We start from the raw sequence: 19112 nt of genomic DNA, 5'->3' as shown, positions 1-19112 counted from the left end.
ATCAAGCTGCAGCAGCCGCCTTCCTCTTCACCATTGTTTGTATGCCATGGGTTGACAGTGGTCACTAAAGTCTCCTTGTAGCCATGTTTACACTGCACAAGTGACAAGAAAAAAAATCAGAGTTTTCTTCAGATTGTCATAATGTATTCGGGAGGATGTGGGGCATTTAATCAAATGTGGCTGACCTTCTCGCACTGTGCGAGTATGATCTTGAAAAATATTCAGCAACGAGTGAATCGAGGCAAAATCATTCTAAATATCATATAGTGTATTCCTGTCGATAGACCATGAGCCTCTCTTGACTAGCTGCAATATAAAGTGCCAGGAGAAAGTTTGTCAGTAAAACTTGATTGTGGTCTTGATTAATGTATAATTCAACTATAATTTTGTGAACATGACTATTTGGATTTTTTAGCCTCCTTTTTTATATATGAAAGAATGTTAAGTATGGACCTGTTATGAATGCAATTACTGATTGATAAATCTTTGCATTTTTATCACCCTGGGAAACCTTTATACAAGCAGCTTGCTTACTCAAGGACTGTTATGCACGGTCGCAAAATGTTCCTGTGTAAAATTGTCCCCGCATGAAAACAATTCAGAAAAGGCTTGCTGCTTTTCTCCTACAGGGAAAAAGATATTTCTTGCTAGAACATTCACCCTTTTGCTAAAAAAAAACAAATTACAAAACAGTTTTATATTTTGTTTCCTATTGGACAGAATTCGCAGATTCTTTTTGGGTGAGAAAACATGGTTTATTGCACAACGCAGAGGGTATCAGTTAAGACTTTTGTCTTGAATTTCATTTGGCACATTGTGGGAAATGTGTCCTTGCCATTTTGCCGCATAGATGATGCCGTATCTCCGCCACAAGGTGTTGTTCTGCCCATTACATGTCCTGTTGAATTTGAGAAATTTCAGGGATTATGTCAGCGCCCTACTAACGTTATTGTTGCTGACAGACAAATGGCGGCCTCTATTAGGACCGTTAAACCCTCAGTATTGTAGATGTAAGTATTTTTAATTTCACTCGATGATGAAAGGGAATTAATCTTGAAAGCATTTTCTCACACAGAATGAGGGTATGAAATACAGCCTTGTGTCATGTATTGTCAACTCTAAACATATAGGACAGTAAACCGCTGTTAATCTGAATATCGAGTTTTCCACCCTGACACCTGTTACAGATCCACAGGGCCTCATATAATCATTTCCGAATGTTTGCTGTAAAGCGTGAAGAACGCAGGAGGAAGAAAATATCACTGCAGCAGTGACATAAATTCCAGCTGTTGCTAACCCATGTTTTGCTCATCGCAACATGTGATTGCATCTGCCAGGTCCTCTGTTTTTTGGCCGCTGTGCCTATACACTGACATATGAAAGCGATAGCAATTCTGATTGGCATGGTGGTTTAATGCAAAATAATTGTGATCAACCTTCCTGCCAAGTTTGCCAATCATTTCCACCGGTGAAACAGGAGTCCATGGCATTATACAAGGTCAGGCTCTTTTTGTTAGTCATTAGAATACTGATATGGGTGACAGTGCATTGCAGTTTAATACCCAGCCTGATTTCAATTGTGTAAAACTTTAAAGGAATCAATTTCATTTTGCTCTTCGTGGACAGCACGTAATACAAGTGCATTATGTTGGCTTCTTTCACACTAGCCATTGATGATAAATAATATAGCTGAAACAGTTCCCAATTATCTGTGGTAAGAACTCGTTTTTCTCCAGATTACAAAGCACGAGGTCTAGGATAATGGAAACTTGGCATGTTGTAGTACAAGTGTCAAGAAACAAACAACATTGAAATGTCTGTTTCTGCTTGTCACCTTCTGTTTCTGGTGTGTATGTGCGCACATGTGTGCTTGTGTTTGTGTGTGGCGCACATGCAAATGCATGCGTGTGCTCCGTAGTGTTTGTTAGTTTAATCAGGGTGGGAAATCTCCCGGTTGAGCTTCTCTTTGCTTCAGTGGACTGGGACAAATTGCCTCTGCTCAGTTTTCTGTGTGAGGAACGGGCTTGCCAAATGGAAAAAAAAAGGAAAAAAAAAGAGACAGAAATCCAGTCTATGATGTAAAAACACTGAAGGTGGTGGCATGTTATAAACCATCATCCATTAAAGTGTCTGCTGGTGCTTTTGTGTCCACACTCTGAACACTTCAGTTTAGCCTGCTCTCTGTTTTTGCTTTTTTCCCTCCCCTGCATTTATTTCCGCTGCGAAGTGAGTTGTGTTCGGGAAGATGGCGGTCTTTGTCCTTTAGAGAAGTAGAACAGCAGGAAGAATTAAAGCTACCAGCAGTGCAAAGCACCAACATTTCCTGCTAATAATCATCATTTTCCACTTCATACCTGTATCACACACCCCCAAACACACACCCTCCCTGTTCATCCAGAAATTCCATTAACTCAGACCTTGAAAAGCATGATTTCTTTATTAAGCCAAGTGCCGCTTCTTCACTTAGCTGTGTGGAAGGATTTGTTTTCCCCTTTTCCAGGAGAACAGGTGGCCAAGAATATTTAGATAATTTAACAGCTGTAATAATGAGAAAAAATTAACATGAATACTACATTACTACATGTGTGGTCCCTCAGGACACTGAGGAGTGATGTATAGGAGAATGAAAAATACATGTCATGCATTCAGATGCATTCAGATGCATTTGGCAAAGCAAAAGCATGTTAATATTCTTTCTGAGTAGAAGGTGTAATTACAGTAATTTTTCTGATTGTGGCTTAAGGGTGTTTGGCCATTTGTCCTCCTGCTAACATTGTCCTTCTGTGCAAATCCGAATCTCCTCTCTGTGAGTTTGTTCTGTTGCTCACATTGCAATCAATTAACACTTTTCAAAATGAGTGGTATTCATTCTGTACAGGATTTGTTCTAATTAGATGGATCAGGGCTTTTGAGAATAAAGTGTTTTCTTAGCAAGTTTTATTTATCTATATTGACATTTATTATTGGTGAAATACTACAGTAATATATACACAAATGCTACACTGACTGAGGGTGTGAATGGATTTGTCTTTGTTTTTTTTTTGTTTGTAAGTCTTTCTCATTAGTTGCATTTTATGTTACTGTTCTGTTCAATGGCAATGGCTCTTTTTCTTGTTACAAAGTTACGTAAAACTTAAACAGGGGTTGCTCAAGTTTCAGTCTTCATCAACAACAGTACGAGGTTTGATGCATCATTGAATCAGTTGTGTCATTTATAAACTACAAAATTGCAACATAAACATGTTAACAAAAATGTTGAATTAATTAAATGTTACAAATACATCTACAAATGCAAATACATAAGTATGAACATTAACTGAGTTTTTGAAGATGTGCAAATTGTGTTAACTTGAACTCCATACTTTTTTTTTTTTTTTTTGATGACTTGAAGCTCAAGTAAACCTGAACTGGTTTAACTTGAGAGCTGACTTGTGACCAGAAGCCCATGACTTGAGTTACATTTTGGGACTTTATGAAAACAGTGAATAAACTGTTTGTTGACAATATGAATATACAGAACCCAGCTGTTGCAGTATAGACCTGTGGAGTCATTGTGACTTCTGACTCTTCTAGAAATTGGCACTGTGCAAGTCGACATAAATAGTGTTAGGTCACACCTCACTTTTTAAAAGCAGAGCATTAAGGAAAAAAACATCTTTATTGTTAGTGATTGGCCAAATGTGATTATATTGAAATGTATCATGTTCATGATAATTGAATTTAACAAAGGGGATCCACATTCATGCCAAACATTACTCGGTATCATATGATGTAATGTATCTGCTTTACAAGAGGCTAGGTAACAAGTTTTTTTTTTTCTTTTGGTTTCCCCAGATAAATGAGCTGGTGGACTGCAGAGACATCAGCATTGGCGCCTGGTTTGAGGCCACCATTGAGAAAGTGACCCGAGCCTCAAAGGGACAGAATGGCAAGCCTGCCACTTCGGGAAAGGGTGGCAAGCTGAGCAAAAGGACTAACGGCAAGCTGGATGTAGACCAAAGCCACTCCGCCCTGGACAATAATGGAAATTCTGTTTATAACTCGGACATCGGGCCCTCCACCTCTCACACAGACTGCAGAGACATTGAGGAGGAGGTCACATATCATATCAAATACGACGAGTAAGTGCCGCTGGGAAAGGGTTTTGGCATCTCCCCATTTCCGAGGATCCCCGTAGCATGTGGAAGCCGCGATTTCCATGGAATACTCCCAGGGCTTCTGTCCAAGTTTTAAAAAAGCGATCCCTTTCATATTGGCCTACGTTTTGAATGTGTTTCCTCACTTTTCTCCGTGAGAAGGAATATTTTGCCTTGATTTGTCTGCTTGTTTTTGAGATGCATGCCGGGTTAGTCGGGATCAGGTGAGGTAAGTATGTCCTGTCCAGACTGGCGTTGAACAGGCAGGTGTTGGCATTACGTGAGATGCTGAGGTACCAAGGCAAACTTTCTAAGGTGAGCTTGTGCAGCATTTACATCGCAGCTGTGTAAATCCTCATGAGGGATTTAACAATTGCCTCAAGGTGTAGTTAGAAACAAACATGTATTTTTCCTTACTCTTTGATTTTAAAACTTGTGGGACACTTCAGTTAAATAGCAGAGGCTCTGCTATATCCTGCAAATTGTAGGTAGTGTTTTGTTCAGTTTAGTCCAGTGTAGAAAGAAAAACAAGCCTTTAATTTTTCAGGTTAAAAATTGGTCATACTTTGGGCTTTTTCTACGATGACTCCCGTAGTCCAATGCTTATAAAACCTGTGTCCAGGTACACCAACCTTCTGCATACCCTGTGTAACGCTAGTGACTGCACGAAGTGGAAGTGGATTATTACTGTAAACCTCCATGCTAACGATGTATACAGGGGGTTATTGTGGTATGTTTGTGTGCTGTCATTCACACATTTAGGCCAGCATGGAAGATTCAAAACTTAAAGCAATTGACCTTCAAATTATTTATTACAAAAAATGTGTATGTATATTGAATAAAGAAAGTGTTGAATAATCCACCATTGCATGTAGCCCAGATTTTACCAGGAGATCTCATGTAGCGAAAGGGGATAGTTCTGCCCAGTTTGTCTTCTTCAACTCAAGATAAGTGATGCTGATTCCATGCCTGTGGCACTGGCAGAGCAAAAGCCATTTCCCTTTGTCATCATCTTCTCCTCCCAGAACTACCATCACCTTCTCCCAGGCCAGTTTCATCGTATTTCAGCAGCACAGTGCCAGAGTGTTATCTGGCAAAGAAATGGTGGTCTCAGAATGTTGCAAAAACAATGCACTGTTGAAGTGTTGGAAACTTTGCCTTTGTGTTTGTGATGAGTGAAGTGATCAGATTATGAGGCGATCCATGCATAAACTGCTTCATGCACTTTGCATCTTACCAAATGTAGGAAAGGAAGTGAAAAGCCATTTCGCTGGTAAATGTGGTGTATCCTTGTGTGAACAGAGCTTTCCACCTCCTTCTCCACCCTGTGTAAGAGGATATCCCGCCAATCAGTGACTGTTGGTTTAACTGGATTCCTTTCAGGGCATTACACTTGTGCTGTTGCTGTAAGCCAAGGCCAGGCACCTCTGGCTGTCCTGATAGACTCCCCAGCAGTGGATTTAATAAGACACCATCAATTACAAGGGCAGTGTCTGCAGTAAAGTTCAAGTTTGAGATTTCTACAGTATATATTTATTTGCCAAGCGATGGATGCTGCTTTAGATGAGAGCCTAGTATACAAATACAAGACAAAGTTGCATATAATCAGTTTCAGAATCTCTCTTTATTGTATGAAACAGTTATAGCAGCAAGTAGAAAGGAATGTACAGTTTACAGCAGGATAACATTATGATCAGGAAGAATGGATTCTTTGAAAGGTAGCTGTTCCAGTTAACATCTGAAATCATTGCATGAATTGATCTGTGACTTTCAGGGCTCAAATTATACAGGAGAGCCGTGAAAGGCAAGTTCCTGCAACACTTACAGAAATACAGTAACTCATGTATATAAGATGCAGGGTCCCTCTCATAGCAGTACTGCTTGCAAGATCCAAATAATCTTTGCTACAGTAATGGCATTTCTAGAATCAACACCTCAGTTGTCCAATATATCATAAGGAATATGCTGCGTTTAGTGATTTACACTTCACTTACTGCGGTTGTGGAATGCCATGTTTGTAATTTTAAGCGGTTATGTGATAAATACCATTGACATTGGTAGGACTTAAAACCTTTGATATTTTCAAGAGATGGTAAATACATTTTCACTTGAAAATAACTTGCTTCATGTTAAGGGCTACATATTGTTTGTGTTTGACTTTACTGATGACAAAGACTTGAACATGTTAGAAGCCAGAAATGAGGTCACAGAGTATTATTTACAAGGGACCTTCAAGAGGGCTCAAGACTGGGCTCCTAGTGGCTAATATACGACTTGCATTGCCAGCACACCATTAGTGGCTATTGGAGTAGACCCAGTTTGCAAAAATCTCAGAATTTTTGTCCATTTTTCCAAAGCCTGGCAGCAGCTCTCTGAACTCCACCATCACACAGATAAAGAGCTGTTGCTTAAATCTAACAGAGGTAAGGTAGTAGTAAGTAAGGTAAGAGGCTCATTGCTTAAACAGACTATTCTAACAACAGTCTGTTTGCACCTTTGCCTAATCATATGTAAAATGCACCAGCCTTGCTTTGAGTTCACATCTGTGTCAGCTGCAATCTCCCTGCAGTAGCTGAGGGGACACAAAAGTGATGAAGCAAGTGGATACAATTTATCAGTTGATACCACAATACCACAGATTTATAAACAAGGGGTGATTGTGTAGCAGCCACATTACTGAAATTAGGTGCATGCTTTACCTTTTCTTTTATTTTATGTGTTATTTTCACATGCTGCAGGCGTGTTTATGCATAGTCCCTGACATTGAGAACAAGGAAGCTGCGTTTTCTGCAGCGGTCGGTGGGATTGATGGGTAATAAAACATTTGGCATGTCAGAAGCGTAGATGTGTGTCCTGGTGAAGGAGATGGAAGGAGTGCCCTCTCTCCTAGCTCTCCAAAGGCCTGGGTTTAGCTTAACTAGCTAAATGAAAGAGGCATCAGTGGTAAAGGAAGAAAGAGTGGGTCAGCTACATGGTGAAGGTAAGGGGGACTGATGTTCCCTCCATGGCTGTGATTATGCAGCGGGAAAGCAGGCTTTAATGTGCCAGGCTGCATGGTGAATTATTGGTACATTTGTATACCATCTGGAATTTTCTGCTTTGTGCCTGTCCTGCAGCAGCAAAGATCATTTGCTGGTGCCACAGAATTTTCAAGTCTGTCAGGATCCTTTTTCTAAGGTAGGGTGTGTGTGTTCAAAGTAAAAGCTAATTTTATATAATGGGGTAGATTAGGGCTGCAACATTAATTCTGCGTAGTCAAGTTATAAATGAAAAAAAGATGAAAAGTGTACTATTCAAACCATAATTGACCGAAGTCTTCCGTTATTTATAATTTAAAGTAAGTCATTCATAAAAAGAAAATTCTGTTGCTGCTTTATGTGAAAATTGGAATGATTCAGACACAAGAGCTACCAGCTATCACCACCTGCCTGTTAGAATACCTAAAAAGATGACCGTCCCCTGAGCTGGAGAGTGTAAGATTTGAGATGTCTGTTCATGGCAGTTTTGCCCCCCTTTAGATCAGCTGTTCCCGTTTCGTATCTACTGACTGTTGCAGAATGGAGCTCTTGGCTGCACCTCCTAACTAATAACACACTGAAAATCCCTGCCAATATTCATGATATAACATGACCTCTCTTGCCTTTTCCTTCCATAACACTTTCATTTAATAATTCTAGAGAAATGTACAATGTTGATAAACTCATGCCATGCTCATTGTAGCTTGGAAGTGGAATGAGATCACATCAGTACATGTAACTCTGGTGACCTGGCTAGCTATAATATTCCTTAGTATTCTTAGCTAATTTGCATATTTGTGTTGTGGGTATAGCACTGCCTTACTGTACTAGACTCCTCTTCCTTGTTCCACAGTGGACATTATGCTAAAGTGGCTCCCTTGCTCGCATCTCCCTTACCTGACAAAACCTCAAAAGTGAAGCATTAACAACGGATATGTAGGGTAAATCAGGAACATAAGTAATGGATTGGACAGCAGTAATTCAAACAGAAAGCTGTCAGGAAAACCAAAATTTGATTGAGTGTTCTGTTCCACAGTATGTCCATGTACTGTGACTGTGTGACAATGCTCAGTTGTGGGATTTTTATTAGTACTGTATATTTTATTATGAATTATATAATGTGAAATATTCTGATTATTTAATTTACCTCATTTTTATATGAGGTGAAGTGAAAATTATCGGGTTCATTTTATTTGATGTAGTTTGCCTGTTTTTAATGATGCAGCCCTAAATCATATATACTCCACATTTATCCAACACGTAGGTAGCTGTTGAGATCAGCTTGTAGAGTACTTAAAAGGGCCATTGTGCTCTGTTAACCATAGGTAGGTTTCATTAGCTATATAGAGTAGCTTGCAGCACTTCCACTTTTGTGTCTTAAGGTCTGTAACCCATTCGTACAGATGTTTTTGGTTTCTTACATGGACAATTAAGCTGAACCCCCCCCCCCCGTTCCTGGATACACAAGCAATGTCCCATCAAAGATTTGAACACACAACCCCTTTGGTCTGTAGGGAGGGGTCGAAACGCTCGTTTAAAACCGCAGACTGCGTCTCCGCTCATTTCGCCTGCAGCTAGGGGAGGAATTTAGAGTCGTCTTTTTCTGGCAAATTCATTCAGAGTGAGCTGTTTCCATGGTTACCGAGTTCTTGGGAGCGTTACTTTCCCAGTCATCATGAATGCTTAAAATTTGAGCAGTGGGCTGTTGTTGGGCGTGTTGTACAGGCCCAACTTATTGGAACACAAGTCAATTGAGAGTGTCCTTTTTTAAAGTTTTATCTGCTGTAAAGTCAAAGAGCAAAATGCAGATAATGTGGGTAATCCTGAACTGAGGGTTTTTTTTTTTTTTTTTTTGGATCAACTAGCCCTACTCTCCTAAATTCCAGTTGTTTGTGAGAGCGCAGTTTTCTCCTTTTGTTTTGTGGTTATGGAAATTGGCTTCCAGACACTGCCTTGTTGTATAATTTTGGGGACCAAAACAGCTTGTCGGAAATGCAAACCACCTGTTTTGGATGAATATTTTGGGCAGAATATTCTACATCATTGCCTCTGTGATAGCCTCTCTTACATGTTTATTACGCTATGTTCTGTTATAAGCAACTAGCCTCTCAGAACTGCTAAATGGTCCAAACAAACCAGAATAAATTAGATACAAAACATGATTGAATTATTTGTATCACTATACCTCTCTATACTAAAAGAGTAATTATTTGTGCAGTGTTATTGTAGTGATGATGATGTCAGTCATTGAAATTCAGACAGCTGGTTTACTGATGAATAGATGCTGGTGGGGAGTCATCAGCATTTTGATGTGAAGGCAGTTACCAGCATCTCCGGGATATGTCCTCGCTCTCGTGTAAGCCAGCAGTGCGGGTTCACAAAGGCGCTTCCTGCTTCTGCGCGCTTGCTCTGCCCGTCACCACGACTGAGTGAAATGGCGCCGTCCATTTACCCAGAGAGCACAATGGAGTTTTATTTATTTATTAACTTAGCTGGCAGAGCTTGTGCAGTGCGGTGCTAATGCTTGTTATATTTGTGATTGTACTATCAAAATCAACCAGACGCTGCAGATGTAAACCACCGCTGGCTCAGAGTGAGAAAATTGCAAAGCCCTGCAAAGCTTCTGAAAAGCAGTATTGCAGGAGCTGTGTTCACAGAGGTGGGAATTGCTGCTCTGTTTATTATGATTGAATAACCATGTTCATGCTGAACTGGGTGCATTGCTTATCTGTAAATACACATTGGTAGCGAGCTTTAGTATGGTTCAACTACTCCAACTGTATTGCAGTGTCCTCTATCTTGGTGAGCCATATTTAGAAAGCCTGAAGAAGAGCTGAGGCCGATGTCATTAGTCAGATCAGGTGTTGTCTGTAGTTAAACTCTTGTGCACAAGCAGCCGGATAATGGAGGAAGAACTGTAGGTAGGAGTTCAAATGAAAGGCTGCTAAAAATGTTTTTTTTTTCTTTTTTCAAAAAGGTTTCTGCTGAAACCTGAAAGTATTCTCAAGCATCTGCAAGCACTCAAAAAAAAAATCTAAGCTTGTGGTAAGCACACACCAATTTGTTTTTCCTCCCTCGTGTTGTTAAAATAAAAAAGAGGATGATCCCAGTGCTTTGAAAGCTCCTGATCTTTATGAAGCCCTCAATTACAAATTAACAGGAGGTTAACGAAATCCGATCGTCTTGCTCTGTGCTACCGTAATTACATTCGGGCCGCCTTCCAGCTGCAGCAGCCTACCGACAGCCTCTGAAAATAAAGCGCCAGCCCGATGGCCTTTCACTCTCGCGTCTCTCTCGTCCTCATACCAGGGCTCTTGCTAATTTGGTATTTTGATCACGTACTGCAGCATAGCAAAGGCATAGAACAGAAGCTGGAGGACATCTCCTCACGAATTCTCATATCTGCAGAGACGGACTCATCTTTTCACTCCTGATATTCGTTTCACCCTGAACGCTCCACCGTGAATGAAAACAACACGCCAGCCGCCAGACGCACCCCGCACTTTTTTTTTTTTTTTTGCGCAAGCATAAATCTTGTCCCCCAATCTATCCCCTCTGACCCCACTTCCCTCCCGGCCTCACCACTGCCCATATTATGACCCCTGACCAGTCAAAAGGTTCCCATAGTCCCCCTGTTGGCCAGTGCCTTCTCCTGCATTCCCTTCTCAGACTTCCAGAGAGCACAGAGAAGATTTCTGCACTACCCCATCAGAGCCCCCTTAATCCTCTGTTTAAAAAAAAAAAAACCTGCAAAAACTCCCCTCATTCTCCATGCACACCAGCTTCCCCACGTTGCTGTGTGTGTGAGCATTGGAGAGCTTTCCCTCCGCTGTCACGACGTAGATGCAGACAGTGCACACACGGGGCCTTGTTTTGGTCCACGCCGGTCTTTCTCCTCCCCTCGCTGCAGAGGAAATCGGCCCGCCAGCAGTATAGGTTCACAGAGAGTGCGTCTGTGTGGAGCTGCATATTGATATTCAGAGCATGCAGAATGGAAAAAATTAGAAGGGACGGCAAAATAAAATTTCAGCCAAAGACTGAAGCGACATAAGCAGTTCTGCAAGGTCCCCCCCCCCATCTCATCTTCTACATTTTGTCTCTCTTAAATAGCACTGCTGCTCTCTGGTGTGAAACTAACCTTTTTTTTCCCCCCTTAAATGCAGTAATTCCTGCTTTAGCCTATTCCTGTTAATAATGTGTATTTGTTCTGGTTTGTTATATTTACGAGGGTGTGGACCGCAAGGCTCTACACAAACAGCTCACTGTAAATGTCTGAGCATTTGCACACTGTCTGGAAGTGTCCAGTGTCTGGCTGCCCTGCGGCACAGTTGTATATATATATATTTTTTGTTACTTGGTAGCTAGAAGAGGGCGTGCGTTGAATGCAGGAGCAGACGTTGCTTTGTGGAGCTATTCAGATAAATGGTCACCATACATGACATACAGATTGAAGCACTTAATGACGTTGTTAGCATCAAATGTGTGTTAAGGAGTGAGTGCATGATTTTGTGGGGTACTAGACATACCTTCAAGCAAAAACCTCAGGAAGAGCTGGAAATTAGAAAGGATTTAGCCAGCTGTTCATTGATTTGGTACATACTAGGGGTGTAATGGTTCTGAAACCGAAACTGAAACGTCAGCAATACAAACGTCCACGGTCTCGTGTCGCGGTTCTGGAAGATGGAACCGCGAAGCCCCCCCCCCCACCCCCAACCAACCCCAAACCTAACCCGCTGCAACTCTCATTACGTTACTAATGTAACAAAACTCATTTTCATTTCACAATTAACACTATAACACATGTAAATCAAAAAATTATTATTCTATTTAATAGGGGTGTAACAGTACACGTATTTGTACCATACCATTCGGTACAGGACGTTCGGATTGTTGCATTTTGTGATCCTGTGATCCTGCGTGCATAACTTTTTATCCTCTGATGGTCAGTTGACCAAAAAGTTACCGAATAAAGTGATACTTGACAAGACACAGTGTGCCCTCTCTTCTACAATTCTGTGTGCGGAACTAAAAAAAAAAAAAAGTTTCCTTTCCGATTTCATAACGGAGCCGTAAGGCTGTGCTCACACGTAGCATCTTTTTTGAAGCTGTCAGCGTCCGTTTTACATAATAATCCTATGGAGTAGACCGTGTTTTCAAAAATGTCCTGAGCGTTTTTTTTAAATCGCCGGCATTTTTTTCTGCAGCTCAGGGTGTTTTTTTTTTCAATTGAAAAAAGTTAAGCTTCTCAGAAAAAAACGCCCTACGTAAAGCGCTTCTTTGACAGCTGACCAATCACAAGTGGAGTACTGACACCTTTCGTTTCCCATAACAACCACCAAAAATGGAGAAGGTAGCAGTGGAGAAGTTAATTGTGCTGGTTTCTGAGTACAGTGAACTGTACAACATGACAGTTAAACTGTATCATAACATTCATCATAAAGAGGCTGCTTGGAGTCAAATTGGACGGATCCTAGGACTTTCTGGAAAGTGTGTTTAATGCTTGAAGTTGTCGTTAGCAAAACTAGCCTGTTAGCTAATGTTAGCTCTGCAACAATGTATAGCCCTTGCTGTAAATATTTGTAGCTTGTTTTCTGTGAAAATTCTTGTTCTTGTCTCTCAGTGTCATTGTGTTATGTCGAACTGTTGTATTGTCACCGTGGGCCTGAGAGAAATGCAATTTCAATCCTCCGTATGTCCTGTGCATATTGGAGAATTGACAATAAAGTTGACTTTGACTTTTGACTTTGATAGCCAGTTAGACCATCACTAACAATGTACATGCTACTGTTGTTATGGCAACAAAAGATGCTCTCAACTGCTTTTTGGAATAAACTCTGCCAGCATTTTTTTTACTTCTGTAAAAAATCTGTAAAATCTCTGGCCAGCGTTTTTCATCAAAAAAGATGCTATGTGTGAACACAGCAACTGAATTAGCACATGTTCAGTAGCGTAATGTCCTGCCATACCGTAATCGATAGTTCATATCGTTGTTCAACTGAAATCGGGTATGTTGCTGGCAGTACGTCAAACATGATTACTCATTTGAGACGGCATCATCCAAATGTGAATATCATCGGTACAAGGAAAAAACAGAGTGGATAGCAAACGCTGCTCCCCGTGGCATTTAAGCAACCTCTCCCTGCTAATTTATATCAGGCAAAAGCAATAACAAACGCCATAGGTGTTTGCCTTTATGTGCATTCCTTATGCGTTCATGAAATTATGGCCAGTTTGCCACTGTTTACAAGTTTGTACAAGTTTATATGTTTACAAGTTAAATTCATAGTAATTGAAAAGAAATTTCATGTTTTGCATGTCTTTTTTTTTCACCGTACCGAAAACGTACCGAACCGTGACTTCAAAACCGAGGTACGTAGCGAACTGTGACTTTTGCGTACTGTTACACCCCTAATATCTACACTGTATTCAGTTGTCAGATTAGTTAGTTGTGAGGTCAGAATAAAGAGTAGTCATGAGATGACTTTCTCTGTGATTTCAGTTTCGGTCATCTGTACAGGGTGAGTTTTTGATTTTATGGTAGAAAAAGCAGAGCGGTCATTTTTTCCATTGATATAGCTATGTCTTATACTACAATCCTGAAACTCGGGGAAAAAAAGCTATGAAATACAAGAATGCTCTTAAAGAGCCACTCTCAGAGGCCCTCAGTGACTAAGTCACGGTTCATTAAAAGCTGTGTGGGGCATGAAGCAGGGCCTGGCTCACAGGCTCACAGCCTTGTTGCAGACCCAAATCAGGTGTTAGCCTGACCTTGGCTGGCCATCCTCTGCCCCTTGTACTGAAGGATCTGAGCTGCCATCCTGGCCTTACAGATATTCTTTTTGCATTTAGCTGTTGAATGCCCATGTCTATGTTTTTCAGCAATATTTGCAGTTACATGTAGCTATTTCTGGTTCAGTTCATGCAGGGATAGATACAGTAACATCACTAGCAACATCCCTGTGATAGCTACTTTTTCTCATATCTGTCCTTGCCTAGATAACCTAGATAAATTATATTGATGTTTTAAAAACTGCATATCCTTAATCTATAAACTTCAATTTCAATGTGAAATCCAATTGAGGTGAATCCTAGTCAGGATTCTGTACAGGATCCTGTATCAGGATGCTGAAGCTTTGTTGGCTGCCTTGGGTTGCTTGCCCACTCATCTGCTGGCTGTGAGTATGGACATCACAATGAACAGGATTTAGTTTGACAGCGTGTTGTGCCAGTGAGTTATTGCCTAAAATACTATCACAATATTTGTACATGCACTGTGCAAAATGAATTACCTTAGGGGTTTAAGTCCTTCTAATTCAGTTTAAATCTGATTATTAGGGCTGTAGTGAATAGTTTCGTCATTGATTTGATTCCTTGACAGCTAGGTATTTGATTACAATTGACTGAGCTCAGGCTCCTTAATGGCTTGGTCAACAAGGCACTGACCTCAAGTGCAGGCTGAACCTTGTGGCCCAGGTTTGACCCCAGCCATGTCATCAGGAATGCTGATCGTGGGTCAACAGCAGCAGAGCAAGCTGAGTTCGCTCCACCTAGGTAGAGGTGGGAATGTCAGCTGGGGCTCCTTGTCTCACCACTCTTGGGCACTCTGCGACTCATCAGGCTCTTTGAGTTCCTCATATTACGTCAGAAGAGATGTGCCTACCCTCCAATGGGCATCCGCTTCACTGTATTGTACTAAGGCTAAGATGGCTAAGATGGCATGAAACAACGTGGATCAGGGGCACATTTGAAAGTGACACAAAATAGCGAAGCTAGATGGCTATCAGCGTATACTGCCCTTTGCCGATTACTGGCCGGGCCGTTGCAACAGTTGCTTGACCATCTTTTGCTGTAGCTTTGTAGTTAGCTAGGTATTTTGTAGAGCCCGACCAATAAATCGGAGTACCGATATTATCACCTGATATGAGCTAATTGCAGATAAATCGATATCGACGTTAATAGCAGCTGATAAATGACAATTAAAAAAGAAACGGAGAGACAGAAGATGGTTCCGGTAGGGCAGCATGGTGGCTCAGTGGTTAGACTGTTGCATCACAGCAAGAAGGTCCTGGGTTCAAATCCCGACCACCCCAGGTCCTTTCTGTGTGGAGTTTGCATGCTCTCCCTGTGTTTGTGTGGGTTTCTGCTAGGGACTCCAGTTTTCTCCTACCATCAAAAAGACATGCATGTTAGGCTTAATACTCCTGTCAGTGCCCTTGACCAAGGGACCAAGGCACTGATAAAAGAACTGGAGTTGGTCCCTGGGGGATCAATAAAGTGTACCATTTTTCACCACCATCCTTCCACCATGTTATGAGTGTTGTCATTGCGTAGTTTGTCCACCAGAGGGCACACTGCAACCCCACTGTTGGCAACACATGCATTTGGAACGCCACAAATCACAACAATCAGCTGACCCGAGCAGAGTAGCCCACAACAGAGATCATCTGTGTTCATAGTTCATAATTGATAATTGTCATGTGAAATACATTACTTAAATAATAATAAATATCCCTCATCACTTCTCCTCTTAGCCTAAATAAGCCTGACAATGTTCATGTCAGCCATGCCTGGTTTTGCTGCAGTAACGTGAAAGCCGGTACCGTCAGTCAGACATCAAAATTACGTTTAACATTACGGTAGTTGAGTGGTGTAGGCTAAGCTGTTGACAGACTTGATTGTAGGTTTATTTATGAAACAGTGTGGCAGTTCTAGCGAGTAAACAAACAATGGTCCTATCAATTCTCCCTCGTCACTTCTAAAAATTCTCTGGTAACATCGTTTACAGCAGCTTATAACGCTGTCCATGGCTAAATTAGGTTACCCACAAAGCTTGCTAATGCCATGTTTATCAGCGGAAGACCACAAACGTTAATTAGCAGTTAAACTATAGCGTTTAACTTATTCTGCCTAAATGAAGCAATGGTAAATATATCCGCAACTTGCATGTCTGTAGTTACAGTGGATGCATTGGAAATTATTAACCCTTTCGTGCGTATGGTCACACCAGTGTGATTAGCCATTTAGCGTGTATGCTAAAACTGATGCGTTTAGAACACTAGATTGGAGAAATTTTAGCTCATTTTAGCTTTGAGGAAACAGGGATTTAACTCCTAAAAAATATAGCAAATGCTAACTGAAAACTATGAGAAGCTTAATAATGCAGATGAAAACATAACGAACCATGTAACCTAATACGTGCGCTACATAGCAAAAAAAAGTGTTACGTGGGAAAGGGTTAAACCAGAGGGGACACGTAAATAAATGTGAGCTGGACAAGTATCTAACATGGCTTGGTAGCCAAACAAAGTTATCTAGCTTCTCTTTCAAACATGTAGTGTGAAATCCCAAAGTCGCAAGTCCTCACTGCAGACAGTCATGTAGATGCATTCAATAGCAGTGTTTACTCTAGGTCACTGTATCAGTTTACTGCATAGTTTAAGATGGCATGATATTTTTTTAAAACTTTTTAGTATTTTTATACATTTGACTCTTAAGCCCCTTTCAGACATGCACTGGATGCCGGAACGTATCCGGCCCTTACCTGGGGGAGCTGTATGTGAGAGCGCAAATGTCCGTGTCAGTCGGACCAGACATGTGACGGACTTCGTTCTGCCAGCTCCCTAGTACAAAGTCCGGCTCATGTCGGAGTGAGCCCATGTGTGAATAGAGCAGGCAACGTTCCAGAGAATCCACCGCGAGCGAGTGGGCGTGTTGATGACGTTTCTATCTTTCTATCATGCGACTGGTGCAAAACCAGAAGAATACAAACATCTGCCTCGTACTCTTTTCCGCGTGCCTGTACATTGCTTTCCACTGTTTCGTTGACATTGCAGATATGTCCAAATACATGCTATTTTGAGTCCAATGTTCATTAAAGAGATAGCTATAGCTATACTGCCAAAACATGTCTCTTACGATGATTAATAACATTGGTTAGTAGTTTATTATCTGGCTAGTAGCTAGCTAAGCTGTAGCTAAGTAATAGTGATAGGTCACCAGTTCACCTATCTCACTATACCTAACATTACATAAAACTTACCAACAAAAATTTACCTTATTGTTATAATTAATGTATAAGTAATAATAAATTATGTGTACCAGTAGCACCATTTGGATGGCTATGTGTGATTTTTTTTATAGGCTACCCAAAAGTACAATAGCTATGTTCACCTTCTCCTCCTTCGTGCCACCAAAAGGTAAGGCATTGAAAAGGAAAAAACTGAAAATGCTTCAACTCGCGAATACTTTAGGTGATCTCCTCAATACTTTTCACTCGTGAGAATGCAAGTGGTGTCTAACTGGAAAATACCACAAGGAAATCTGGACGTTTCTAAACTTGCAATGATTTCAAGCGACAATGTAACATACTACAAATGTAATTATTAATGGTCACATACTGGGTACTACACTGAAAAATAGCATGCAGTATACAGTATATACTTGTGTAGTACGCAGTTCACAGTATGCAGTAGGCAGTTTCGAATACAGCCACTGCGATTTCTGCAGCATAGTTTTTGCGTCATGTCCTGCCTCCTGCACGCTTTACCCAGGCGCTGCCCCTCACCTAAACCAAACCGGAGTATTTCCTATAGGTGAGAACGCGTCTGTCATGGACAATCTCCTGTTGTGTGCTACATGTATGAAAGGGCAATTCCGGCCAATTTCCGGACCTGATTCTCCGCACTTTGTCCAGAGTTCATATGTGAAAATGGCTTTATTTATCAAAACTTTAATATATTTGTTGTACTTTTGTTCAAAGTACTATTTATGACAATAAAACAAGTTTATTTTTAAACTGCATTATGTCACGTTATCTTGGTGAGGACTCAAATAACTACACATAACAAATGTTAGAGAGAAAATTTTTGTTTAGGTTATGTGTTTCTGAGAAAAAAGTATCAGCCGATATATCATTATCGGATTTTTAAATCAAATATCGAAATTGGTAACGGTCTTAAAAATCCTGTATCAGTCCGGCTCTAGTAGTTGGTCCAGCATGGCTAGGTAAGTAGGTGATACAAGCTATGATAATTTTCAGTTGTATTCTGCACATCATAATGGAAGTGAATTAAGTTTATTACACTACCTGTCAAATGAAATCTGTAGGTATAAATGTTCTGATGGATTTGGCTTATCATAAAGGCTGTATCTTAAATGAATCGATGCATCATTACATCATTTTCTTTGACTAATATGTATTAGTTGTTTGAAAAGTCCCAGCCTATATTTTCAGTAACCTGTCACACACTGTGCTATTTAGATGAGTGATGAAAGACTCACTTTCCGGAAAAGTACACACCTTTCCCTTTTCTTGCCTTTGCTGTTCCTGATGCTCACTTAAACTGTGGTGATCTGATGACTAATCAATCCTTCATTTACATTCACTTCACTTAAAAGGATAACCAGATTGTACATCAGTCTAAGGTTAATTGCAGTACAAGTATTGCCATAGTTAATGAAAGATCAGTCTGTGCACAACCATATAATTATGGTAAAAGGCCACTTGGAAGCTAATTTCTTTTGTTCTTTTTCTGTTTTATACCTGTGCATTGGAGTTAACATATGTAAGGTTTAAGGATGTGCTCTTAAAGTATGTGAAATAATAAGGTATAATAAGGTATTAATTAATCACAGCGAAATTTTCACTAATGGTGTAGAGGTGCTTTGAGGCGGTGACGTTGCAATGTGTCTGTGTCCTTTGGTAGATTTGGATTTGGGCTTTCCTAGGTCACAGTTGCCTGGTTGCTGACTTGCATTAGACTCAGCGCAGAGAGTGATTCAGGGTGACAAGGCTGTTTCTGGTTTGCCCTTGGCAACATTTCCCAGTTTACCCTAACGTTGTTTCAGTGTATGTGGACCTTTTTATTAGTCAGTAGAATGTACACATCCACGTGTGCTGACAGGATATTGCGTCTTTATATGTAACCGCTCACACTTTTTTGATACGGATACCATACCA

The 19112-nt window shown here is 40.7% G+C and overlaps 1 protein-coding gene across 1 annotated transcript in view; it reads left to right on the top strand.

Moving 5' to 3' along the window:
• LOC118777432 (E3 ubiquitin-protein ligase UHRF2-like) overlaps positions 1-19112 on the top strand; it is a 67173-nt gene that overhangs the window by 25875 nt on the left and 22186 nt on the right. Inside the window, exon 3 of the mRNA XM_036528317.1 lies at positions 3835-4121. Coding sequence (XP_036384210.1) covers positions 3835-4121 — 287 coding nt within the window. The remainder of the gene's footprint in view (positions 1-3834; positions 4122-19112) is intronic.

Source organism: Megalops cyprinoides, chromosome 5, assembly GCF_013368585.1.
Source record: "Megalops cyprinoides isolate fMegCyp1 chromosome 5, fMegCyp1.pri, whole genome shotgun sequence".
Lineage (NCBI taxonomy): Eukaryota > Metazoa > Chordata > Actinopteri > Elopiformes > Megalopidae > Megalops > Megalops cyprinoides.
This window is presented reverse-complemented; position numbering and strand designations above follow the sequence as displayed.